The sequence below is a fragment of the Meriones unguiculatus genome, chromosome 10 (assembly GCF_030254825.1).
Source record: "Meriones unguiculatus strain TT.TT164.6M chromosome 10, Bangor_MerUng_6.1, whole genome shotgun sequence".
Lineage (NCBI taxonomy): Eukaryota > Metazoa > Chordata > Mammalia > Rodentia > Muridae > Meriones > Meriones unguiculatus.
Genome location: NC_083358.1, coordinates 2000134 through 2027657, shown reverse-complemented (window position 1 = coordinate 2027657; position 27524 = coordinate 2000134). Strand labels below are relative to the sequence as shown.

At 46.8% G+C, this 27524-nt stretch overlaps 1 protein-coding gene across 3 annotated transcripts; it reads right to left on the bottom strand.

Annotated features, from left to right (window-relative positions):
- Nucleotides 1-1739: 1739 nt before the first annotated feature.
- On the bottom strand, nucleotides 1740-22682 carry Rbm34 (RNA binding motif protein 34). 3 transcript variants are annotated; one of them, XM_021647729.2, is made up of 11 exons: nucleotides 22546-22682; nucleotides 22105-22276; nucleotides 21331-21464; nucleotides 16997-17222; nucleotides 15069-15128; nucleotides 12210-12253; nucleotides 6156-6239; nucleotides 5986-6049; nucleotides 5220-5259; nucleotides 4497-4615; nucleotides 1740-3562 (listed from the first exon to the last, which is right to left on the bottom strand). In XM_021647729.2, the coding sequence occupies exons 1-11, from the start codon at nucleotides 22593-22595 to the stop codon at nucleotides 3281-3283; spliced, it is 1275 nt and encodes a 424-aa protein (XP_021503404.1). In that variant the 5' UTR covers nucleotides 22596-22682; the 3' UTR covers nucleotides 1740-3280. The 3 variants fall into 3 exon arrangements, with proteins under 3 accessions (XP_021503404.1, XP_021503405.1, XP_021503406.1); XM_021647730.2 differs by lacking the exon at nucleotides 15069-15128; XM_021647731.2 differs by lacking the exon at nucleotides 21331-21464 and having other exon boundaries at nucleotides 22546-22680.
- Between the last annotated feature and the right edge of the window lie 4842 nt (nucleotides 22683-27524).

Here is a 27524-nt window from a genome sequence, read left to right as displayed (position 1 = left end):
TCAGTGCTCTGCAACTGAGCTGCACCTTTTGCCTCATCAATGCATTTTTAATAAAATATCAGCAACACATACAGCCCTGCAAAATGTTCATGTTGAATAAACGTGTCGATGATTAGGAAATACTGCAAAGCTGAAGGTAACTCATCACACTCACCTTTTATTACCGGTGGAGGTATTACAGGGAAGCTAGGAAACTTGCTTAGTTTTACATCCCCTGACCTTGGTCAGACACAAACACCCTTTACGACCACTCACGGGGCATGTTACATGGAAGCCTGGGACAGGAACAAGCTCTGCCGGTCCAAGAATTGGCTACAGCAGCAAGGTAAAGGGTAGGTGATGCAAAGCTTCCCTGTGCCTCTCACTGTAGAAACCAAGAAGAAAATGACTAATTCTCATGATTAATCAACACCTAACCAGTACTTTTATCAGTACTAAAAGCCAACTGCTAACCACTGTGAGGAATTTTAATCCAGCAACATGGCTATTCTGGCTGGAATACAAACATGCCTCTAATCCCAGGAGACAGGCAAGCAGATCTCCAAATTCAAGGTCAGACTGGTATAGAGGAAGATTCAGAAAAGCTTACGTCCCGGCGAGGTGGTTGGTACATGCTTTTAATCCCAGCACCCTAGTGACTCTGAGTGCTGTGCAGGCAGTTCAGCTGAGTCAGGGAGCTGAACAGCAGTGCAGTGGAGTTAGTGGCAGTTCAGTTCATGGAATTCAGAAGCAGTTTTTTTCCGAGAGTTTTACAGACAGTTTGAAGAGGTAAAAAAGTAGACGTGGGTGAAGACAGAAAGAGCCAGAAAATTAGAACAGATTGCCAGAGTTTGAGGCCAAGCAGAGAAATTCAGCCAGAAACCGAAGAGAAGCCAGTTTGAATCAATCAGCCTGGAGTTTGAGCCAGAACAGCTGAGTTGAAGCAGCTCAGTGAGAACAAGAAAGGGTGAGCTTATTAAGCAGTAAGTCTCAGAGGCTGAAAACACTCTAGACTGTAAGGAGTCTTCCAGGACTAGGCCTACCTAGGTTAGCAGATAGAGGTAGCAAGAGACATAAGTTACTTTCAGTCAACTCCTACCCAGCATTTTTATGATAAAAGCCAGCTTCTCACCACTGCTGCCCACGAATTCTAAGACCCAGATCTCGAGTCCCCAAATGACCAACAGGATTTGAGTCCGATGCAAAACATGAGGGTCTTTTATTACAAACAGGAGCTGGGTTGCTGCCCTTCACAAAGACAAAGGGGCAAGTGAACCCCCACTCTGGGAAAACAAGGTTTTTAAAGGGGGAAAAAAAACGCAAACAGGGAAGTACAAGTCTTGGCATTACGGGATTGGGTGAAAGGGTCTCCAGGGGAGCTGACCTTCAAAATGATTTTTCTGTTTTAGGCACCAAGACTGCAAATGGTCAGGCCTGGCTATCTGGGGGACACCTGACCTCTGGTCCTGCCATTACGTGCAGTCTAGGCTGTAGCAAGGGGGGGAAGGGGGTCAGCACATTCCATGGACTTTCTTAGGGGCTCCGTGATTCCAGTCACATCCTAAGGTTAACCTGGGTGTGGACTGCTGCTGGACCTTTGCTCTGAAAGGACTGTGATCTGGTGATTTTGCTCCAGTCCCAGGAATTAACTCTTAAGTTTGTGAACCTCTCAACACACAGTCTTATGGTTTAATATTTAATCAGATATAAACAAGTTTTTTTCCAGGTAACAAAAAATTACACAAAATATCTTTAGAAAATTTTCTACAAAATACATTTTTTAATGTTTTAAGCAACCATAGTAGCACACATTCTATTTATGAAAGTAGATTCAACAGTTACACAGTAACAAATTCCAAAACATCTGGGTGCAGGGAAAAGGCTGTGCGCTTCGGAAGGACAGCCACATGTGCACGACGGCACCCATGCGCCTCCATTCACGTTATACACACAGTAATAATGTCCACATATAATCTGCTATGCTTTAGTTAAGCTGCTCACTCACATGAGTTACAGTATGCACACAAAATCTAATGTTCCATTGTTATATAACTTATGCAAAAATGCTCAACAATGATCAGATAAAATTACTGAGATTTAAGGTTTGGAACCTGAAAAGCAAGGTTCCAAATACCGTAAGGGAAACTAACCATGAAATATTCAGTCTTGGACACAGGAAACAGAACTTTCTCTGTTCTAAAAGCTACACTTTTATTTTTAATTATATGTTTATGCCTCTGTGTAGGTATGTTCATGAGTGCAGGAGCCTGAGGAGGCCAGAGGAGTTGGACCCAGGAGCTCCAGGTAGTCAGTTGTGAACTGCCTGACATGGGTGCTGGGAATTGAACCCCAGTCTTCCTGGAAGAGCAGTGCATGTTCTTAACCGAGAAGCCACCTCTCCAGCCTATGTCTTAAACATGCATTAGGTTTTCTACATGCTAGTTCCCAAAGACAGATTTTTCAAAACTAAATTCGTAAAACTCATCCTATCCTCCTGCCTATCAACGTGACAGGATGTGTATTACTAGACTCTGCCTAACTAGATCAGCCCTTGGCTTACTCCCCCTCCCCTTACTTCATCCTGGAACCAGCCCCAGCTTGGTAAAATCAGAGCCAGTCACTGTAACCAGGCCAACCCCCTACAGAACACAGCAGTACGCTGTCCTGTCATTCAAATCTAAAGTTTTCAATTTAATTATCACAATTCAGTAGGAAATGTCTTCACGCTTTCTGAGGCAGCTGCTTCATTCTGAGCGACACTAATTTAAGGATGACATTTTCCTGGAAGAGTAGTCTTCAAATGAAACCAGCCTCATGGGCAACCTGTCAGGGACATCAATGACCACTGTAGTTGCTGGCTATGTATTAGGAGTCAGTCACACTTCTCTTAGTGTTCTTACTAGTTAGCAAGTATTTGACGGATGGAATAAGGCAGAGATGGGGCTCTCCACAGAGATGAGAGGTGAAGCACGGGTGTGTATCACCAGCAGCTCCCTTTCTCAGGCACAATGAGATTCCACACCTAGAGTCAGTATTCCCACAGTAACCATTTGAATATCTGGTCTAAGCACAACCAGTATTAATGTTTATTATTTCTCTTTCATCCACTTCTAAGAACTAAGCTTCAAAGAAGCCTGACATATAACATGAATAAAAAGCACTGTGGAAGCCTCCACAGTTTTCACATATTCCATAAAAAACCGAGACCCTCATTGCCAAACACCCCTCACCACAGAAAGGAAGAAGCAGCTTCTGTCATTACTGCTGCTTCACCACAGAAAGGAAGAGGCAGCTTCTGTCATTACTGCTGCTTTTTTGGTTTCTTTGTTTGCACTTTTTTCTTTTGTCCTTTCTTCTTCTTTTTCATGAGAACAGCCTTTTCTCCAATAAATGCATTCTTGGAATGTCCTGCATCTTTGGAAGTAAAATTAAGTCTTTGCTTAGGTTTACTGACATCCTTCAAGCTTGGATTTGAATTCTGTTGTTTTAGTTTTTCTTTATTAACAGAACGCATGACTCTCAGCTTTCTTCCCATTAGCTCAGAATTATTTAACTTCAAAGCAAGATGAACAGCATCTGTGTTCTGTAGTAATAAGATGAAGAAACATTAATTTCCACCAGAAACTCCTATGTAATGAGACTAGTCAGAATTCAGTGGTATATGTCAATCTCAGGCTTGAGCCCCTAGTTGCTCATGCTCCCCTCAAGGTTACCTGGCGGGGCTTAAGCCGCCTCACCAAATGCCCACAATCAACCACAGGTTCACTGTTCTCATCACATGTGCGTTCTTCAGAACAGTGAACAGCTCATAACCCAACTTTCTGTAAAATTTTGTTATAAGTAGAAAGCAGAAAACTCCCAGTCCCTGAGATATGGGACTGGCGAGAGTTCTACTTGAGTCTGAAATTCTGTTCTATTCCAACGCAGAACCATTAGTACAATTTTAAATGTTGAGAGGTAGAAAGTATGTTATAAGCTTCTCAAAGGGGTGAGTTACATAAAGACCAGTAACAAATAAGATCAGTGTAGGAGAGCGACACCCGCCTCCCGGCAATGCCCATCAGGAGTCAAGAGCCTGGTCCTGGGAAACGCCTCACTCCACAGTTAAGCATACATACTGCTCTTACAGAGAATTGGAGTTCAGTCCCCAGCACCCATGCTAGGTGGCTCAGAACCACCTGTAACTCCAGCTCATGGGGTGGGGGTGGGGATTCCACATCTCTGGCCTGGCACCTACACCCACATGCACAAACCTACATACAGACCACACACATTCATATGACAAATAATACAAATAAATCTAAGTGCCATCAAGTGGGTTTCGTTCTTTACTGCCTAAGAATATTAGGAAACACTGAGTGAATGGTCACAGAAGGTAAAATTCCGAGGTCACTCTGCTGTGGTTAGGAATTCATTCAGCTTCCTTCAGTCAGAACCTGGGGCTTTACATGGCAGCACACCAGCACAGCGGCCTCACCCAACATTTCAAAGAGCCTCAGCACATTCGTCTCCCATACCTCAAAGAGCACATAGCCAAAGCCTCGGCCGACACCCGTGAGTGGGTTCCTCACGATCCTCACTGCTACGATGCTTCCACAGTCCAGAAAGTGTTCCTCCAACGCAGACTCTTCAGCTTCTACAAAGACCCAACACAGCTGAGGTGAGAGGCTTCCCCGTAGCAGCTAGAGAGGTCTGATGTGCTCCGAGGTAAGCAAAGGCCCATGCACACAGCATCATAAGCATGCTGCTGCTTTCTTTTTCTGCTTTTCTGAGACAGGGTTTCTCTGTGTAGTACTTGCTATACTAAAACATGCTCTGTAGAGCAGGCTGGCCTCTAACTCAGAGATCGCCTGCCTTGCCTCCTAAGTGCTGGGCCACCATCACCCAGCTTATAAAATGCTTCTTAAAGTTAGTCACAAGCAAATCATTAAATTACTTAGTTGTTTGTGTGGGTTCTGGTGGTAACACTAGAGAGGAGCTCTGCCACAACAACCCCAGCTCTTTCTAAACTGTCCTCTGAGGCAGTCTAATTGGTCTTCACCTTTCAGTCTTCGTGCTTTGGCCCTGAGTAGCTGACATTAAAGATATATACTGAGCATCACACCCAGAATAACTCACTTTCCTTTTGTTGCCTTCCACACATTACTGTTCTCACACATCGTAGGCAAGCCCTGGCCACCAACCCATGACCTGCCATCATGTACTAACAATGATACTTTCATTTGCTTAAACAAACTTACTGTAAGGCAGATTACCCACGAATACTGATCTCTTGTCCCTCTGAAACAACAGGAAGAATAAAAGCCATGTGTGTTAGAAGAGAGAAACTCCCCGCCCCTCCCCCATACATCGCTCCCCTTCTGGCTGATTATACGCCTGCCCATGTCTGTCTCTTGTCTTCCCTCTGCATACCTGTGAGCAGAGGAGCAGCTTCATGCACAGCGCTACTCACAGTGCTGCTTCCGGAAGGCCTGCTTTTACACAGTTTGGCCTTTGAGGAGCCAATCAGCACACACTTTGAGCTCTAAGGCAGGAGCTCTCAACCTGAAGGCTGCGACCACTTTGGTCAAATGACCCTTTCACAGGGTCACCTAATACCACCGGAAAACATAGATATTTACATTATGATTCATTCACAACAGTGGCAAAATTAGTTATGAAGTGGCAACGTAATAATTTTATGGTGGGGTCACTGGATTAAAGGGTCGCAGCATTAGGAAGGCTGACACCAGGTAACTGAGGCCACATGCTCTCCGGAACAGCTGCTGCCCTAAAGAAGAAAGGCTTCTTTCTCAGTTTCCCTCCTGTTCACACTACTGGCTCCGCCTTTCTACACAGCTGTCAAGATATTACTGTTGCTGGCTTGTTTTTTGGGGAACAGTTTCACACAGTTACTCTGTAATTCCTGTAATTCCTCTGTTTCACCCTCCTGATGCAGGAATTACAGGCATGAGCTCCCACATCTGACTCTTGTTAGGATCTGTAAACAAGTCATATTCTACTTACAGAGGAAGTTTCAGATGCGAGATCAACTCGAATACGGAATCCCTCTGCAATCTGGGCTCCATTTCTACTTACAAAGACAAGGGGAAAATCGACGTTGAAATGAGCACCGGGTTGTGGGAACCCTTCCCCACAGGACAGAGGACAGAGTGCTCAACCGCAGACACAAGTACCTCTGCAGTGCACGTGCAGCCGCACTCTCCTCCTTAAACACGACGTATGCATTGATGCTCTTCTGGTCAGGATGAAATTTACGTCTACAGAGCAAACACAAGGGAAAACAGATCATGGAAAACTTGCTAACCTCAAATTCAAGAAAGAAATTCTAATTTTGTTTTCTACAATTAATAGAGTACAAGACCTGCAGAGCAGAAGGTCCACATTTCAGTAAAGATCAACAACTCAAAAAGGAGCAGACATAAAAAGATAGCAAAAGAACAGGAAGCACACTTTCGGGAGTCTCACTGCGAAGGAGTGGTAAGAACAGGGCACCCACACGTGTCAGCGCAGAACAATAGAAGGATGAGAGTGTCATCCTGGCTCTAACTCTGTGCCTAATATTTTTCTTTCTCGCTGCAAGACATGCATAGAAAGTGCACACCCACAAACAGCTCAGCACACGGAGCCAAAGCCCTGGCAGCCAGCTCCAGCCTTGCCTCTGATGGCCACCACACAGCCACCACCACGCCCGCTTCCTCAAGGTGGCCTCCCTCCTAATCCAGCCCGCAGCCTCATCGGCTCCTGGACAGCACTCTCTGGCCTGCTCTCTCCTTCAGTTTGCTGCAGCTTTTGATATGAATTATCTCCCACAGCCTGGCCCCGAGAAAACAGTTTGACATGAAACTGTCTTCTGTACCTTATAAACTCACTGCTGGATCCAAAGGTGTGATCTGGCTCAGTCATGGTCCCTTTTCAAGACCACAGTTCTCAGCAAGGCATGTCATAGCTGCTCTCCACTTGGTGTGAGTGTGCTTGCACATACGTGCAGGTGCGAATGGAATCCAGAGGTCCCTCTCATCTCTCTTCCCCTAAGTGCTGTCTACCATTTTTGGTATATTTTTAAGACATTTGTTTACTTAGTTGTAGGTAAGGGAGGCACGCACCCTCACGTGGCGGCAGAGGACGCTCTTGGGAATTAATCCTTTCCTTCCCCCATGTGGCTTCCAGAGCTTGGTGGCAGGCATGTGCTTGCTGGGCAGTCTTGCAGGCCCTAGAGTTTTGAGACAGGGTTTCTCGCTGGCCTGTCGCACCATACAGGCTGGCCGGCCACTGGGCACCAGGCTCTACCCGCCTCTCCAGCACTTTAAGTACTACAAGCACCAAGCACCGCGCCTGCTGTTTTCGTTTTATTTACTTAACAAGGCATCCAGGGATCGAGCTTAGGTCCTCGTGCTTGCAAGCCAGCCATATAACTAACCGTGTCATCTCCCCAGGCCAGCTTTTCACCATTAATGATTACAGTTGATGTGGCTGCCCAAGACCTATACTTGCAAAAGGGTAACGTGGGGAGCCGCTGGTCTGCCAGGCTGCTTTGTTATTTAGCTCTAAGGAAGGGCATGTTTTCACCCTAGCATTCACCTGGAGTCAGCGATAAGCAGGATGTTTTGCCGAGTCTATCTCCCTTTGTTTGAGACATTGGATGGGATATCTTCTCTTGTCAAGTTCACACCTTTTGTGTGTGAGGATCACACAGACAGGTGGTCAGAGGTAAAACAAGTCTGACTTCTCCCTGAACACATTCATTGTACTGAGTTGCTTTTGCTCTGACTTGAAAAGGGATTATGGGAATAAACCGGGAGACTAGTTTCTACTGAGAGCCCTCTCAGACAGATCCCATGTGTACTGTGTTGGTTTATTAACTTTCTTTCAATCCTCACTCCCCACTCAAGAACTGTTCGACTCTGCCGGCGGGCTCTGGCAGTAATATAGCATGGATGTAATTCAGCAGAAAACAGTAATATTAAGGGTAAACAGCCTGCAGATGGAGAGATGGCTCAGTGGTTACGTGCACTTGTTGCTCTTGAAGAGGCCCTGGGCCAGTTCCAGCACCCTCAGTGCAGCTCATAACCATCTGTAACTCTGGTTTCAGGGACGTGACATCCTTGTCTGGCTTGAACACCAAACACACATGTTGCACATATATCCATACACATAAAAATAAAAACAAATCTTAAGGAAAACTGTAATACAGATGTAGCAGTGATCACTGGTCCTTGCCTACAGATGTTGGCCTGCTGCTGAAGTAATAAAAAGCCAGCGCACAGATGAGCAAACAGCGCCAGGCACGGCACATGGCATGCTGTAGCACACTACACCACCAGACGGCCTTTCTCTTTTTATTGAAAAAAAAAAAAAAAACTAAACTATTTTTCAAGCCAGGCATGATAATGCACGCCTTTAATCCCAGTGGGGGGGGTGGGAGGTGGCAGAGGCCAGTGGATCTCTGTGAGTGCCAGGACAGCTAAGGCTACACAAAGAAACCCTGTCTCATGACAAAAAAGTAACCAAACAAAAAGACCAAAAAAGAAAAAAGGTTATTTTCACACAATACAGTCTGATCAGTTCTCTTCCTGTATCTTCTCCCAAATCCTTGCCACCCATCCCATTCCACACCTTCTCTCTCTTTAGAAAACAGTCAAATAAAAAAACAAACAATACAGAAGAAAATAAAAAGGATGGACACATACACACACCCACAAAAACATAAAATCAGAAACTGTAATATATAAGAAAAGACCAGTATGGTTGGAAAGAAAAAAAAAAAAAAAAGTCCAAACCAAGCAGTATGAGACAAAACAAAAAGTTCAAAAATACCACCATTTTGTGTTAGCCATCTACTGCTGGGCACAGGGCCTTGCCTAAATGTGGTATACCCAGTGAGGCACCATTGTAGAAAGCAAATTTTTCCCATGTGAGCAGCTGACAGTTGTGTAGACAGCTTCTGGGCTAGGCACAGAGGCTGTGCCCACTTCCCCTCTCAGCGCTGGGATCCTATACAGCTTGGGCCTGCGCATGCAGCCATAGTCTCTGTGATTTCCCCTGTACAACTTGGCAGTTTTCTACTGAGAAAAATGGCTGTGATTTATTAGATGTGAAACACTGCGGAGCGCTGAGCCAGACATTCACATGTGTCTCTTAACCTCATCCCAATATGGATGCTCTTTCCGTGACTTTTGGTTGTTGTTGTTGTTGCTTCAAGACAGGGTTTCTCTACGTAGTCTTGGCTGACCTGGACTCGCTTTGAGGCCCAGGCTGGCCTCAAACTCACAGAAATCTGCCTGCCTCTACCTGCTGCTGAGTGCGGGGATTACAGGCGTGCGCCACCAGGCTTTTTCTGACTCTATGAATGAAGAATAAGGTGTGAAGAGGTGTGTGACTGATCAAAAGGTGAACACACTAGCCAAGGACAGAAACTCAGTCTGGTGGTGTCCAGCACCTAGTTCTCTCCCACAACCCACAGCTGCTGACAAACACCCCAAGAAGACAGGAACAGAATGTGGCTTTGTTCTTCTGTCTAAAAAGATCCTGTCACATGAACAGCAGAGGCGAGCAGGCCGGTCTGCTTCAGGGAGAGCTGGCATTCCTCGGACCCAGTGAGAAATCACGAAGCACTGACAACACCCAGTGCTTGGCTCCCCTACCCCACAGCAGCTGCTCTCAGCCAATCTACTGTGTCAGAACTTCCGGCAGAAGCCATCAGAGAGGAGGGTCTTGGAGGAAAGCAGCCTGGACACCAAGGCCAGGGTCCTCACGCCAAAAAAGACAATAACAGCACAGTTGAGCCTCAGCCAGAACCCTCCAAGGCACTGATGCTGGAGAGGCCATGCACAGAGCATCCCTGTGTGAGCTAACATCCTCAGGAAGATGGAGAGTGGGCAGGAGCCCCAGAGCACAGCTGTGGTAACAACAGGCCAGAGAGGAGTGGCCGAGCCCCACCTGGATCCTCCTCCAGACAAAGAAGGTGAGGATGCTGTGGGGAGGGGCAGTCAGGGCAGAGACAAGACTCGGGGGCGGAAAGAAAAGGAATCAGGAACCTCTTGTCAACAAGATGGCATGGAACATAAGACCCATCAAAGGCTAACGGCTGAGCTTGTCTACAAGATGACTCAGTGAGTGCAAACGCCTACAAGACTGGAGACTGGAGTTTGCTCCTCCGGTGCCCACATGGTGGTGGAGAACCGACTCCTACGCACCTAATGCAGCACATGGATGCCCACACACATACATGAGTGAGTGTTCAAGCAGGTGTGCTGGGCAGGCCGGCTGCCACGGCGAGGAGGAGCTGAGCACAGCCTCCTGACAGACCCCGGGCTGCCTGGCTCTGGGACTAGTGCAGAGCCCTCCGCACATCCCCACTGCACCACAGGCTAATGAATGCCAGCACTCTATACCTGGCCTCAATAGAATAAGAAATTTCTTACCCTTTTGATTTTTAAAAGACACTAAAGCTTTTGCATGCAGAATATGTAACTCTCATCCAACCCGTCTGTCTGTCTGAGGCTCTGTCTTTCTCTCTCTCCCTTTCCTACTCTCAGAAACAAGAGGAAAAGATAGCAGAAAACAGGTGAAGTTTTTACAATACTTGACCAAATATGCAAATACCCAGTAAGCCCATAAAAACTGTTTGCTCTCTTAGACTATGAGAAAAGCAGAAGCAGTGTGAAGCCTTTGGGAAGGCTGACGCTGAGTGACTGGTGAGGACATGAACGTCCTTGTTGCGTGCTCACCCACTGCTGGGGAATGTGAAGCATGCAGAGACGAGGGTGGCAAGTGGCCATTTTTCAGGAAGCTAAAACAGGCTACTGTAAGGCACAGCCATCTCACCCCAGGGCTTCCTCAGAAATAAGCTGGACACAATGTTTTCAGTCCTTGCTGCTTGAAAGGTAAAAACTGAAATCACCTGAATATTGAAGGGCTATGAATAAGCAAACTTTGTTAACTCTACACAAGGAAGCTGCCCTGACAGAGAATGGAACACGGATGCACACAGCACAGCTCTCAAAGTCATGCTGGGGAAGCCAGACCAGAAGATACAGGAGGCTGAATTGTGCTCAGCAGTGTGTGCTTACTAGCATAAAGCAGGCTGCACATCCCATCCAGAACACCCATGAAGTGGGGGAGTCTGCTGCCGTCACACAGCAGCACATGCCACTCCACACCTGAGCGGCCGCCTAGGAGCTGAGGTGGAGGGACGCACTACAAGGGCACAGTAGAGCGGGCTAAGGAGGGACTCAGCACGAAGACCGCAGCAATGCTTTCACCAGCGCACCTACAGGCGGCCAGGAGTGGCGGTGTTCCCCTCCCTGCCCAGCACTCAGGAAACAAAGGCAGAAGGATCAGGAGTCCCACAGAACTTGCTACACAGCAAGACTGTCTCAAAAATCTACGGGCTGGCAGGATGTGGTGGTGCACGCCTTTAATCTCAGCACTTGGGAGGCAGAAGACAGGCAGATCTCCGTGAGCTCTGGGCCAGCCAGTCAGGGCTACACAATGAGATGTGTGTGGCTGCTGGCAGAGCAGTCACTGAGCATGCACAAAGCCCTGAGGTCAAGCCCAAGATAGCAAAAAGGAAGATCCTAAAGTCATACATCTCAAGCATGCAATTTTCCTGAAGGTAAATTACACTTTTATAGAAAACAAAACAAAACACCTAAACATAAAGTTTCCCATGGCAAGAATCCTAATATGCAAAAAAAAAAAAAAAAAAAAAAAAAGACAACTAGAGAAGCAACATTTGAACCTTTTATCACAGACAGCTGACTTCATCGCTACCATGCAATTAAAACCAACCCTCCAGCATTCCGACAAAGCCAGGCCACCCTGCTGCAAAGGTGGGTGCCCATTCAACCTGAACCACAAAGACCACTTCTACCTGTTAGGCTGCCCAGGACCAAAAAAGCCAAAAAATACAATTCCTATAAACTAAAACTGCTACTCCTTATAAAATGTGACTATAAACAGGTGATCAACTCTGTGGCATAACAGCCAAACTATAAAAGCAGAGTGGTCTCACTACCTCACGTTTGTACAAAATTACCAGATATAAGGTCATTCATCAGTGTTGTCTATGAGATGAAACAAAACCTAAAACCCACCACTAACTAGCCATCAGCAGGTGTACCTGAATAAATAGGGTATACTTTACAGAATACTAGGATGGGAAAGGAAGAAAGAAAAATGAAAAGAAAAAAGAAAAAGCAAAGAAAAGGATCTTATTATACACTTACTTTATTGTGGCCAACTTTTTGGACAGTGTTCCTTCTGCTGGCATCTTTTAAGAAAAAAAAAATAAGCATTTAAATCTGAGGTGTTTTTTCAACGTGGTTAACATTTTCACTCTTCCCCCTTTCTCAGGGCGGGGGACTGATCTCAGGGCTCTGTGCGCTGACTTGTGGTCTATCTCTGCTACACCCCTAGCAATTTCAGTAGAAGCCAAAATATTCTAACCACTTGTAACTCAGGTAACTCAAAACACTTTAGGAAAATTAGGAAGGAAACAGCTCCGCTAACGCGTGTGAAAAGGACTGAGAACAGGAGTGGTGGCCCCTTCCTGTAACCCTACAGTCCCAGCACCTGAGAGAGGAGGAAGGTAAAGCCACCCTCAGCTTCGTTATTTGAGTTCAAGGCTACAGGGAGCCCTAATTCAAACCGAAAAGGGGAAGAGTATGAGGCTTAGGATACAAGGAATTCCAGAGGGAACCACACTCAACAGCCTCTCTCAAACAGTGCAGGCACAAGTGCTCAGACTACAGCATGATCCCAAGCCAATGAAGAGTAAAGAAAAGTATGCTGAAGACAGTTTTATAAAGTAAATGTAAATGGGGGGAAACATTTATAAATTAACCCTTTCTATTTGTTCCATGTAATTTTAAATGTCTAAACTGGTAATAAGGAAACATGGTTTCCTTTGCATCTCAGAGATTGTATATTCCCAATGGGCCCTAAAATTAGTGGGGCTGGGTTGGAGAGATAGCTCAGAGATGAAGAGCACTTCCAGAGGTCCCGAATTCAATTCCCAGCTCCCACATAGTGGTTCACAACCATCTATAGTGAGATCCGGTACCCTCTTCTGGTGTGCAGGCACACACGCAGACAGAATACTTACACATAATAAATGAACAAATCTTTAAAGAAAAAAATAGCAATGCTTGCTTTTTTTTTTTTTTTAAGTTTTTCGAGACAGGGTTTCTATGTGTAACCTGGCTGTCCTGGACCCACTTTATAGCCCAGAATGGCCTCGAACTCGCAGAGATACAACTGCCTCTGTGAGTGCTGGAATTACAAGCGTGCGCCACCTCGCCAGCCTTATTTGTTTGTTTTAGCCAGAGCCTTTGCAGCCAGGCTAGCCATGCACTCTGTATGTGGCTGAGGATGAGCTTGATCCTGAGAAACACACTCCAGCAGAAGCACTGGCACGTCACACTAGCAACACAGTGAAAAGGAAGTGACAAAGAAGCAGCTGTGGGAAGGGTCTCACAGGCCAACAAGACAGTCGCTTCAGCTCAGAGCGTAAGTACTGCGCTGAAAGATGAGGCTGAAGAGCCACGGGCCCCTGCAACCTGCATTCTGTGGGGTGCGGCATAAATGGGAGGACCCGGCACAGCCAGCTATTCTAACAAGAGGAAGCAAGATGGACGGGGGAGGTAGCTGCACAGTGATGAACTCTGGCTGCTTTTCCAGACGACCCAGGCCGGTCTCCCACAACTGTCTAGAACCCGGTCAGTTCCAGGCGACCTGACGCCCCCTTCAGGCCTCCAGGAGCACTGCGTGAGTGTGATGCACAGACATAATCCCAGGGAAACTCCCGCCCATACACACAAAAGTAAATCTTAAGAAGAGATTCTCAATAACACAAATTTAAAAGAAACCATGAATAGTCACAAGCCAAGGAGAAAACAAAGAAGTTACTCAATTAGGAAAAGTCAGCCTGTGAAAGCAGAGATAGTAACAGGCCAGGTGCCACAAGGACTTAAATAATGGTCAGGTGAGAACTTCATATTGGAAATGGGGCTCAGGAGAGCAGATCAAATAGGAGGCAATAGTGGGGAACAGAAAAAGCACACTGACAGAAATGATGAGGCCTGTCAGTCTCAGAAAATGTCTCCTTTTAAAGCAGCACTGGGACACTTGGCAACCTCAGGAAGCCTTTGTTGGATGCGGAGTCTACAGGAGCTGGTGTGTAACCCAGGAAAGTGGCAGGGCATCCCGAGACACACAAGGCAGCATCAGCAACAAGAGCCACCCAGCCCACACCCTGGTGTGAAGACTGAGAAACCGCAAACACTAGGCAAGCCCTCCACTGCTCACCCACGCTCTCAGCTCTCAGAGTCCTCACAGAGTCATGCAAGAGCAATTAGAAACAAGGGAAGCAAGCTGGACATGCTGGTATACGCCTGTAATCTCAGCACTTGGGAGGCAGAGGCAGAGGCAGAGGCAGGTGGGGCTCTGTGAGTTCAAGGCCAGCCTGGTCTACAGAGTGAGTTCCAGGACAGCCAAGGCTACACAGAGAAACCTTGTCTCGGCGGAAAAAAGAAAGAAGAAACAAGGAAAGCACTACCTGTACATGCTAATTACACTGAAAATATTTTTTAAAAAACATACTGCTGGGTGCAGTGGCGCACACCTTTAGTCCCAGCACTCAGAAGGCAGAAGCAGATTTCTGCGAATTCTAGACCAACCTGGTCTATTTAGTGAGATCCAGAAGAGCCGGTGCTACAGAGTGAGATTCTGTCTCAAACAGAAAGAAACCAGTAAAAACACCCTTTACTGGGCATTCACCCTCGGAAAACATGACCGGCTGAGAGTGAGGTGAGATACCAACCACTTCTCCATGTGCCCAAGCTCTGCCTGCAACAGCCACTCGTCCACACTTGGCACTGTGCTGCCTGAGGCCTGGCGAGGAGCAGTCCTCCGCCCACTCCACCCCAGGGCCAGCCGGGGTAGCAGGTGTCACTGACCTGTGAGAACACATGCAGCTGCTACCTTCCCAGTGCAGCTCAGACATGGACACTGGCACCAAGGCCAGGAGATTTGGTTTAGAGAAAGCAGAGCGACATTATGTGGTATTCAGGGGAGAGGACACTTACCACTGAACGAAATCGCACGGATTCTACTTGTCCATACTCTTTAAAAAATGACTTCAGCTTCTAAAATAAACAATAGACACCTGCATGAGTGTCTGTGTCAGTGGGAAGAAGCAGGGAGAGCAGCACACATTGTTACCCCAGCACCACAAACCCAAAGCGGAGGCAAGAAGATGAAGTGTCACATCGACTGACTAAAAACCAAAAAACTGAAAAAACAGGTGGCTACTCAGCTGGATGAACAGAGATTTTACAGAAACTCGGGAGGAAGAAAAGCACGGTTCAGGTTCACGATAGCATCCGGGCATGACGTGCATGCTAGCTGTGGCTTCAATGTTTATAATCTATGAGACACTTAAATTGAGATTAGACTTGTAACTTGCACACATTCTCTGATCTTTTTCACACTGGCTTAAACCACAGTGAGTGCCTTTTAAGGATGCTCTTCCACGGGGAAATTCTCCAGCTGTCTGACTGAGACCACCCGTGTGACGAGAATCCTAGTTAGACATTTCTAGGCATGATTCTTGGACTATTTCAACATGTGAAGAAAATACCTGTTTTTACAGGTAGAACAATATTTTCTATAACTAATTCTAATTTAAAAGCCATTTACTGTAGGACTATTTTTGCAGAGCAATATAATATCATACTCCTCTCCTCTGGACTCTTGTGATCTAAAAGGACGATCAATCACCAACAGAAAGCTGTGTACAGGAGGCTGAGGCAGGCGGACTGAGCTCTCAAGGCTAATTAATAGGGCATGTATATAGAGATGGATCCACATCATGGCCTCTCACCCTAGCACTTGTGGATGCAGAAGGATGGCGATGAGTTAGAGTAAAGACATAATGAGATCCTTTCTCAAAAACAAAAAGGAGGGGCTGGAGAGACGGCTCAGCAGTTAAGAGCACTTTTTACTACTGCAGAGGACTCAGCACCCAAATGGTAACTCATAATTATCCGTTACTCAGCTTCCAGGGGACCTGATGCCTTCTTCTGACACCACAGATACCAGGCACACATGCAGTACACACACATACATGCAGGCAAAATATTCATGCACATAAAAGAAACCTAAGAAGTAGATTTTTTAAAAGGATAGTACACAGTATCTTTACAAATCAAAACAAGGGGACAGAATAAAAGTCAGTGTTTAGAGTCTAGCTGCTTTGTTTTTAGAAAAGGAGACTGTGGTCTCATCATTTCAGAGATGAGCATGATTGGGGCCTGAGGACTGCACAGACTAGCAAACACACGCACATGGAAGGCAGGCAGTAGGCTCTGAGAGCCCTGCAGAACAGAAGGCATTTCAGTGCTCGCTCTTCCACAAAGCAAGTACTCTCTGAGCCCTTCTAAGTGCTGGGCACCTTCTCGGGTGTGCAGAACAGAACAGTGAAGGACAGAGAAATATAGTCTATATTCCAGGGGCAGTAACAGGAAAGATGCTCAAGTGAAAGAAAAACAAACAAACAGGAAGAGCCCACCGCCACTTTAAGCATGAGCTTCAGGCTGGGCAGTGGTGGTGCAGGCCTTTAATCCCAGCACTTGGGAGACAGAGGCAGCCGGGTATCTAAGTTTGAGGCCAGTCTGATCTATAGAGTTGAGTTCCAGGAGAACCAAGGCTACACAGTGAATCCCTATCTCGAAAAAACAAACAAAACAAACAAAAATCAAACATGACCTTTGGAAGCCTGAATTAGGGCTGGGAGCCAAGCCCCAGCACCACACACCCACACCCACACCCACACCCACACACACACACACACACACACAAACACACACAGACACACACAGGCCAGATTAAGCCTGTGACCTGCCAAAGAGAACCAGAACCCACAACGCAGCTACAATGCGTTAGTGACCAGGAGCTCACTAACAGTCAGCATGGTCAAGAGCTTCTCTACGTCTGTTCTAGCCCTCCCACTCACCTTCTTATTACACGTGACAGGCAAATTGCCAACAAACACAGTCCTCTCGTTCTTTAACCGCTCTTCTTCCGGGTTGAGCGGGATTTTCGTTCTCTGGCCCCCGTCAAGGCTGAGGGCAACACCAGGCGCTCCTCCACCTGCCTCTTTCCCCTGAGGCCGTCTCCTTTTCTGCCCTTGCCCCTGGTGAAGCTCCTCTTCTAAGTCAGCACTTGCCAGCGCACTTTCCCTAGTTTTTAAGGAACCAAAGAGAAGAGGAGTCAAAACCAAGATCACCAACAAGAATCCCAGCACTTGACAAAGCTGGTCCTGCCTCCGCAATGCACTCCTTGTGCTTGCTTCTGCTTCCCAAAACTGAACTTAGCCTCAGAAATCTACAAGTGTTAAAGCAGCACTAGCTTACAAAGGTGACTGGTACCTTTAGAAAGCAAATTCTATACTCAGGAGTTGAAGAAAAGTCTAATACCTGATGACACTAAAAACCAGGCAACAGCAGCAGCGCAAAAGTTCTAAAGAGAAGTCTTAAGGTTCTCATGTAAGTCTCAAGGTTCAGTCCACACTCTACTGATGCGGAATTGTTCCCATTCTCTGCCCTACATCCTAGACACATCATTCTCTACGTATACAGAGAGGTTTACATGCTACCAAACACTGTGAAACAGGATCTGGTTAACTGAGAAAACCAGAGCCCCTGCTTCTAAGAATTCTGTCTAGTTGAAGGACTGCTAACTAAAGTAAAGGGACTCTGGCCAGCAGTAAGCATGGCTCTGACAGGCCTTGCCCTTCTCCCCATCCCCTTTGTTTTGCTAAAAACCATTAGATTGTATTCTACCAAGGTCTGTTCCCTTATTTGACCACTGATTTCTTCTGAGGCTAACTACCAAGGTCCAGCAATCAAAAGCCCCCTTTGGCTGTGCTAATTAGCATGCCCAATCAAAACTAGATACCCATCCTAACAGTTTTCACACCATTTGCTGATGGGCCACTCTGTCTCTTTATCTAGAGGTAGTTCTTTGTTGTTGTAGACCTAAACTCCACTCCCTAACCCCCTCCCCAGGGCTAAATATCCCCCCCTTCCCCTGGTATCCCGTCATGTCTTTGTCTTATTCCCTGCCCTTTGTCCCTCTGGGGAAATAAACCTACTATGGGCTGAGAACTTGGTGGTGAGGGGTCTTGTGTGCATACCATCCCTTCAGTAAGCTCTGAAATGGTAAACACAGCAGCTGGTACTGGTGCTCAGGGACAGTAAGGTCTAACGCCACACTGACAAAAGAACTAGACAGGGATCTTTTGTTTGGTTATTTGAGACAGGGTTTTTCCATGTAGCCTTGGCTGTCCTGGACACACATTGTACACTAGTCTGGCTCGAACTCACAGAGATCTGCCTGCCTCAGCCTCCCAGTGATGGGATTACTGGTGAGCACCACTGCACCCAGCTACTAGACAGGGATCTAAGGGTGAGAGAAAAGAACAGGCATCAGGAGCCATGCAAGGACTCCTGCTTCCCTCTGTCCTCCTTCAAGCCTTTCAGTGGTGCACTGAGGTGGCCGAAAATGACCATGTGGCAACAGCCCAAACACCGTACTGTAAAAGAAACACAAAACCCAGAAAGGCTTCTCAAAAGAAAAGTGCTCGGCATAGTGTTTAATAAATACAGCTACTATTGCTCCTCCATCAGGTCAAAAACTCCAGCTCAAGGATAATGTTTTGTTCACTTCAATGTGAACAATGTGGCAAGAAAATAAGGGATGGTGGGGTCCGCTTGAGAATAACTTGTTACGCAAAAGCGCTTGACTTTTTCTTTTGGATGCCACGAACCTACCTAAATTCTAAAATATTTAAATATTTTAAAGACTAAAGACCTAAAAAGATCACTGGGCTGAATGACACATACCTGGCACTGGAGCCTAGACCACAGAGAAAGGCTGCACTTCAAAAATTAATTTGAGCCTGGCATAGCTTAGCAAAGCACTTTGCCTAGCATGTATTTTTGTTTGTTCAATTGTCCAGCACCACAGAAAGGAAGGGAGGTAGGCGGGCAGTCAGGCAGACAGACACACACAGACAGGCAGGCCCAAGAAATCATGCAATGGAGAAAACAGTAAGGAAAGAAGGTGTATAAGTGTGAACAAGAAAGATATTGTCATGACAACACAAGAAAATGCCAGCTACAGCAAGGATGGAGATAGAAAGGAGACACAAAAGAGAACTGAAGAACAGTGACTCAGTGACTTGAGACATGACGGCAGAGGATCTGAAGCTCAGGAATAATGGACTGTTCGCAAAGCATAGTAAGACTTTGTCTTTCCATTTAAAAAAAGAGAAAGAAAAAAAAAAGGCAGCAGCTTCAGGCTTTAACAACTGAGGAGCAATGAATGGTGAGGGGAGATCACAAGATAACTCCCAAGCCACTGACTAAGGCAAATAACGAAAATACAAGTATGTAGGAGGAAGGCAAATAACGAAAATACAAGTATGTAGGAGGACTTCAGTTTGAAGCATTTCTGTTTGGCTTTTTGGCTTTTGTTTTATGGAAGGGTCTCATGCAGGCTCGGCGGCTTCCAACTCACTCTACAGGGTAGGAAAACTCTTAATTCTGCTTAATTCTGATCGTAGTGCCTCCACCTCCCAAGTGCTGGGACCGCGGGTGTGCATCATCACTCGGCTTAGGCAAGCACTCCACCAACGGAGCTGCAGCACCAGCCTCCTGAAGCATTAGCTTACGGTGAACAGGAATAAGCAGGTGCAGATGCTGCCGGGCAGGAGACTGACCAGGTCTAGAGGTCAAGGCAGACACACATGGCAGTGCCCACAAAGAACAACTGCAAGATGGCTCACAAGTTTCCTCAGAGCAATCTAAAGAAAGGTGCTCATTCTCTCTGAATTCAGAGAGAAGAGAAGCAAGAGAACGAAAAGGTCACCGGGAATCTACCACTGAGGCAGTAACTACCAGGTGTTAGCAGCAAGGGGTCCTCAGAATATGTGTGCAGGCACAACGTTGTTGCGTACTGTGTAAAATTCAAATGCTGATTTCTGTGCCCCCTTTTCTGGCTGCAATCCAAGTTCTGAGAATGTCCTGTCTAAACACTGCTCCCCAATTATTCCCTGTTATGTCAATAAAGCAGCTTAACATCCAATCAATGAGCAGGAGAGAATAGCACTGGACTTCCTGCCAGCCAGGGTAGAAAAAGAGAAAGGGAGAAAGTAGGGAATTGAGCCACAAGCAGAGGTCCAGGAGACATCAGGAGAGAACAGCTGGGCAGAGAAAGCCATAAAACACAAGTAGCTCAGGGATTTTGGCAAAGAAGGAGCCACACTAGCTTAGAGAATTAGAATAGAGCAATCTATTACTATCCAGCATTGTGCCATAACACTTATTAAACAAACATAATGGTCCAGTCTCAATTATTTGGGTGCTAGCTTGGGTAAGAGAGAAACTGACACATTTATAAAAGTACCACTAACATACGTGAGGGTAGGTGGGGGATTAGTGCAAAGGCTAGGCAGGTAAAGGCATCTTTCACTTGGCTGGTGACCCAAGATTGAACCCTGTGACCCAGATAGGAAGACAGAGAGTGGACTCCTGTGCTTTGGTCTCTGACTTCCAAATGCCACCATGGCATGGGTGAACCGACACACATACATAAGACAAACAAACAAACAAACAAAAAAAGCTATTAAAGGTTTTCTGAAAGAGGAGAAGGGGAAAATGGGAAAAGAAAATAGGGTTGAAGGAGTGGGAAGGAATTAAGAGCCAAGGCGTTGTGTCAAGTGGCTGTAATCCAGAACCTGGGAAATGGCAGTAGGAGGGTCAGAAGCTCAAGTACAGCTTAGGTTAAATAGTGAGTTCAAGGCCCACCTGGGATGTAAGAAACCGCTGCCCTACCCCACCTCCCAAAAATGAGTGAGGAACGGTAACTGGAAAAGTAGTAATCGTGTAGCTATTTGGATACTAACTCAAATAGTCTATAAAAACATTTAAGTTAATGAGGAAAATCTGGCTTCTAGGGAAACCAAATTCCTACATGATACCCTGATGTGTGAATACATGTTGACAGACACGCTAAAACCCCGCTGACATAAACCGAGGGGCTGCTTCCAGCCTGCAGGGCACAGTGACGGGAGTGAGACCTAACGCGCTTGAAGACCCACAGGCTGCTTCAGCAGTAACTGCTCACTTTGGGTAAATGGTTTTCTTGCACTTTTACTTCTGTATACTATGAGACTTTAGATAATGTATTTTTTTAAATTCAGAAATATGCAGTGAGAGAAAAATTAAAAAGACATGAAAAAATCCTGATGTATTTAAACATGGCAAAAAGGAGAATTTCACCAACCTGTTTGCCAGCCTCTTGTCTGCATCAGAGAGTTTCTTCACTTTCACTTTTTTGGCACGTTCTTGTGAAACTGGCTTTTTAATATGAGGTGTACTTTCTTCTTCAGCATCGGGTTTTCTTTTTTTTGGTGTTTCCTTTTGAAATTTTGAAGTCATACTCAATACCTCAAATTTTTAAAACTTCTGACCCTAAGCCTGTGTGCTGTGGGATACGCCTCCGATTCCAGCGTTCAGGCTGTGGAGCAGGAAGGAGCTGTGCCAGGCCAACCAGGGCTACACAGTAAAGATCCTGTCTCTAACGCTGTGACGTCTTTCGACGCTGATACTTCTCTCTCGCTGGTTATAGAGAGAAGCAGAGTACTGCCAACATTAGTCACAAAACCAACTTTGATGGGCTTGGTCACACAAGCCTGTAACACCAGCTATTCAGTGGAAAGCTGAGGCAGGAGTATAGCATGTGGGCCACCGTGTGTGCTAGAGGTCAGCCTGGGCAACTAGTGAGACCCTGTCTCGAAATAAAAAGTAAAGTCAGATATGGTGGGGCAACCCTGTGATCTCAGCACTCTAGAGGCTGGAGGAGGCTCACGAGTTTAGGATCACCCTCCGGTGCATAACAGAATCTGAGGCCTACAGCGGCTACAGGAGACCCTGTCAATCAACAGGGCTGAAGGCGAAGCGCTTGCCCAGCTCAAGGGCCAGACACCCACTGCTGTCAGTCGAGTTACCGCCCAAATCCAGCTCTGAGGGATAGTCAGGACGCAGCCCGGCGACTCACCCGGGGCACAGGCACAAACACTGGCGGAGCCCGGGACTCCGCCGTGCAGAAGAGAGCGGCCAGCCGTCCCGTCCCGCCTCCAGGAGGGTGCTGGGCACCCCGCAGGCTGTCGGCGACCTGTCCCACCAGGTAGTCGGCGGCCGCATCCTCCACGCCGTCTTCAGGGGTCTGTCTGCAAACACAGGCACACTCTCAGCCACGCCGCGCGCATTCACCACCATCCCAACCTGCATCCACACCAGCGCCGCGCGCACTCACCTCCCAAGCCTCCAGCCCCCAGCCGCACCCGCGCCGCGCGCACTCACCTCCCAAGCCTCCAGCCCCCAGCCGCACCCGCGCCGCGCGCACTCACCTCCCAAGCCTCCAGCCCCCAGCCGCACCCGCGCCGCGCGCACTCACCTCCCAACCCTCCAGCCCCCAGCCGCGCCGCGCGCCACTCACCCCTGCTCCCGGCCCTTCTTTCTCTTGCGTTCCTTTCCTCCCACAGCCATGCTTAAACTTGAGCTTCCGGAACCGCCACAGTGTTGGGTCCGCACTTCCGGGCTCCGGCCAGTCCCGAGTTCCCTCTGGTTCCCGGTTCCGACTACTTCCTTCTGGGGCCTTGCTTTCCGGCTCAGGCCCACGCCCTTTCCTCTCCACGGTTTAGGAGGCGTGTCGGGTCCTCTCCCTATAAGGGAGATCTAGGCCCGAGAGTGCACAAAGTCTGACGAGTAGCTGAGGTCTGACGTGCGAGTGAGGGCCAGCTAAAGCCTGGCATGATGGCTCAGGCCTTTAACCCCAGGATTTGGGGCCCGAGGCAGCCGGATTGTTGCAAGTTACAGGTTAGCCTAAACTACACAGCTCCAGGAGAGCTACCTTGTGTCAGACAAAGCGAACACCCAGCCTAGGGTCGGCTGTCGGCCACAGTTCGTTGAGGAAGGTGGTTTTCCAGAAATGAGGCTACAGGGGCGTGTGTTAGCAGTCTGAAGCTGGTGTGGAGGGTAAAAAGGTCTATACACGTTTCCCGAGTCGGCAAAAAGTAGTTGGGACCACAGCTCTAACTATCCACATCCCCGAACAATTCCATTGTCAAAGCTGTCCCGACATTCTTTCAGTAAATACTTGGTACTTAAAACCTTTCTTTTGGTTTTGGTTTTCGATACAGGGTTTCTCAGTGTAGCCCTGGCTGTCCTGGACTCACTTTGTAGACCAGGCTGGCCTCAGACTCATAGAGATCCACCTGCCTCTTCCTCCCGAGTGCATGCATTACCACTGCCCAGCTTCCTAGCATAATTAGTTCCTCTGTTAACGTCTGCTTTCATTTTGGCATGACTGAAGCCATTTTATCTTTAGTCTCCATTTTTATCATAGGGTGAAATTGAGTTCAAGTTCTCAGGCTCTGCCTGCTTGACACAAGAATAGCCTTTACTTACAATTCAATAATTCAATACTTGCTGCTTAGAATAAAACAAGAGATGGTAAAAGCATGTTCTGCTTGAGTTAAAGATAAATGTATGCTCTGTTAGAAATAATCTGAAACATCCTACTATGTTCCTTTTCCCTGGAAAACCGGAAAGTCAACAAAAGTTCCCCTACCCTAAATCCCAGCCAATCAGCTTAAAATGCTTTGTCAGGCTACCTAGACACAATGTACCTGGAACAGAACTGATTCTTCTTCCTTGGCTAGACACACTGTATCTGGAATCTAATTGATTCCGAATTGATTCTTCTGCTTGGTTGTGGTCTTTTTCCTTTAAACTCACTCTGAGGACAACTCATTGTCACAGTTTTGGTTCCTGAATCCAGACTGTGTCATCTCTCTGAGTCTGGTGTCCTAGTGGTCAGTGTGCAGTTATTCCTGAACCCTAACACTTCAAGCCCACTCTCTGACTTACAGAAATTCCTATTTGGGAAGCTGTTGGCAGGCAATGACTACTGGGGAAGGAAATTATTTTTCTGCAGTACTATAGTCACTGGTAAGTTGCTCATGCAAGCAACCCTAATTAAACTCATTAGAAAACAAAAAGACATTGTGGGCCCGGAGGTATGGCTCAGTGGCTAAAAGGTGCGTGCTGCTTTTCCAGAGCACACAAGTTCCAGCTACTCAATGAAAACAAAGAGGAGAAGGACATGATCACTACTGCTAAAGTATGGAGAAGACATTTGTTGTAGTTATATGGGAGAAGAGCATAGGCTGAACATGGGCAGCAGACTAAACCAGATCATGAGAGCAGAGAGGGATAAGGAACGCAAGGGAGGAGCCACAGATCAAGATAGGTGGCTCAGGCCAAGAAACCTACATAGCCAAAATGACTGAACTATATGGGGATCAGGCTGGGGAAAGGAAGCCCAGCCCCTGGGAAGGAGAGGTTTAGGGTGTGGGCAGGATGAGAACTACTGAGAGAGACTTGTCCTGCATTGAGACCTAAAATTCACAGCTGCCTATAACTCTAGCTCCAGGGGACCTCAGCCTTTCCAGCCTCAGAAGACACCCACACAGCATTTAAAAATATCTTTAAGCTGGGTATAGTAGTGCACACACTTTTAATTCTAGCACTCCGGAGGCAGAGCAAACAGAACTCTGTGAGTTTGAGGCCAGTCTGTTCTACATAAAGAGGTCCAGGACGGCCAGGGCTAGATGGAGGTACTCTGTCTAAAATGAAATGAAATAAAATAAAATCTTAAAAAAAGAACAGTTTTTAAGAAGACATGAAAGAAGGCAGGGGACTTGATGGGAAGGAGTCTAGATGAAATGAGAGGGGCAATGGGTGAGTAGGATTAAAATGCCCTATGCACATGAATGAAAGGTCCGTCTGTAAATCACAAGACCTCCATTTGCGGTAGGGACATGAATCTTTACTAGTCCTGAGCATCTTACCATGCTAATACTGTGCCTTAGTGTTATCGGCAGTCTCTTCAGATGTAAAGGCTTTGGGGTGGGGGTTGCTGAAGGCACAAGGCTGTTTTTCCTAGTCAAAGCTCAGCTCCTTGCCCTGGTGAAGCCACAGCATTTGGCCATCTCCTGGTGAGTAGGCTGTAGGCAAAAGGACATGTGCCCATTACTATACTGTGCACCAGGGTGAGTGTGTGTGTGTGTGTGTGTGTGTGTGTGCATTCCTCCTTGCCTGTTCCAACTTATCGGTCTCAACTTCATGTGATCGATAAGATCAAGCTCAAGAGGTGTCTTGTGCGGGGTGCAGTTGGATGTAACAGGCTTAACCTCTCTTGGTTCCCTAGCCTGTCTTCAGGCCATGCCTAGATCACAGACTGGCACAAATGAACTGCTGATGAAATCTGAGCCGAGGGGTGCTCAGGTAAGACACAAGGACCTACACAGGGAGCCTCGCCTTAGTGCCGCGTGGCCTTGACTCATTCTCCCAACTAAATGAGATGCTGTCCATACCTGTTTGCATTCATGCCATGTCCTGGCACCATCCTGTGGGGGCTGGGCAGTTCTGGGGCGATGCATGGGTGTGAACAGGCATGCCCAGGCTACCATTTGGTTTTACTGGGATATAACAGATCACCTGCATGCCAGAAGAAGGTATCAGATCCCAGAACAGATGGTTGCGAGCCACCATGTGGTTAGTGGCAATTGAACTCAGGTCCTCTGGAAGAGCAGACAGTGCTCTTAACCTCTGAGCCATCTCTGCATTCCCCCGTGTGTTTTCTTTTATGAGGCTAGAGATTAAATCCCCAGCCTTGTACATACTAGATAAATATTCTAACACTGACCAATACCCCCGGATTCCCAGATCCTTTAAGTAAAGACCATTAACTAAACAAAGAGGTAACTATATAGAGGAGCTTACATAGTATTTCTTTCGCTCCAAGTGAAGAAAGCTCCTAAGGTAGAAGAAAACAGGCAGAGAGAGAATGAACACAGAAACCGGGGCACAATTAAAGGTTCAACAAGAAAGCTCTAGAGTAATGCTCATCTGGGAAAACGTATCCTCTATTATTATCTGGTTTACATTTGTCTTTAATTTCTTAATATTTTGTTACTATCCAAACAACTTTTAAAAATCTACTACTGACAGTTCAGAACAAGTTTTCACCTGGGAAAGGATCTGGGTCACAACTAGTTATTGTTAACCATGCAAAAATCTCATGTTCTGGGGCTGGAGAGATGGCTCAGAGGTTAGGAGCACTGGCTGTATTTCCAAAGGTCCTGACTTCAATCCCCAGCAACCACAAAGTGGCCCACAACCATCTATAATAGAGGTATGGTGCCCTCTTCTGGCATGCAGGCACAGATGCAGGCAGAATACTACATAAATAATAAATTTAAAAAATATATTTTTAAAGTCTCAGGTTCTAAACCCATAATACTCACCAAGATAGCCGGAATGCCAACCTTTTTATCTCCCAGAGAACTTGTAGTTATAAAAATATAGCCAAGACTGTTTCCATGTTTAGAAATGTATTATTGACACCCTGCTATTAACCAAGAATGATCTTAAAACAGAGATATAAAACCCAAAAGTCCACGTGTGTAATCATATTAAATGTTTTTACCAATCTTGATACTTCTGGCTCAGTACAGTTGTCTCTAAGCTGGTGTTAGGTCTCAAACCCAGGACAAAAGGCTGAGATGCCTATTAACACATCAAAGCTGACGCTGGCTGCCAGACACTCCCAGCATCCCTCAGTCCCTGCCTGTTTCAGGCCCTCCTGGCTGGCATACCCTACCCCCTTAGCCTAAATTCCCCAGCCCAGGGGCTGGGTTGGCCCTGCTCCTCTCTATATTGTTGTGCCAGATTTGCAAGACCCCAGAAGACCACCAGGAGTTGAGTCCATGAAAAACACATGAGGATCTTTTTATTACAAGCTTTAGCTTGGGCTCACACACCTTCACTGCCATAGTGGTTGAGAGCAGAAAGCTGCGTGCTCAGGTAGGTGGTTGATTTAAAGATTCCTGTCCCTCCCAGTGTGCCCAAAGCAGGGGGATTCCTGCCTGGCAAGTGTCTATTGGTCGAAACACAAAAGGTGATGTTGCATTTTGAAATGATCCGCTATAGAAAGGCCCCAAAACCATTAATGGTCTGGCTTCCCTTGCTTGGTTGTCCCAGAGGAGGGGGCAATCTGGGCTGGTTTCTTAGCAACTGTATCTCTAGTGGGCAGGAAAGAATGCAGTAAGGCTGGTTCCTCCCCACAGGTGGCTGGACATGTCTCCACCTGTCTGGCCTTGTGCTTTAAACTTTAAACCAATACCCTCCACCTGTCAGGCTTGTGCTTTAAACTTTAAACCAATACCCTTTCCCCACCCCCCACCCCCAAAAAACAACTAATTCTTAATTTTTTGGTCTCTCAATATAAGCCAGCTATTTGGGTTGCATCTCGTTTTTCCCCCTCTTGCCTGGTTGACCAAGCACCTTGTCCTCAGTGTCGTCCTTCATGGTCATCTCCCTCCCACCCCGACCCCTCCACCCTGCCTCCTC

What these genes read in the sequence shown, in the direction of transcription:
- Rbm34 (XM_021647729.2), bottom strand. Translation starts at nt 22,595, where the DNA reads ATGGCTGTGGGAGGAAAGGAACGCAAGAGAAAGAAGGGCCGGGAGCAG. An exon ending in AAGAAGGGCCGGGAGCAGGG is followed by an intron (nt 22,277 to 22,545) that starts GTGAGTGGCGCG and finishes CTGTGTTTGCAG; the next exon opens with ACAGACCCCTGAAGACGGCG. An exon ending in GCTGCACGTGCACTGCAGAG is followed by an intron (nt 6,050 to 6,155) that starts GTACTTGTGTCT and finishes CTTTGTAAGTAG; the next exon opens with AAATGGAGCCCAGATTGCAG.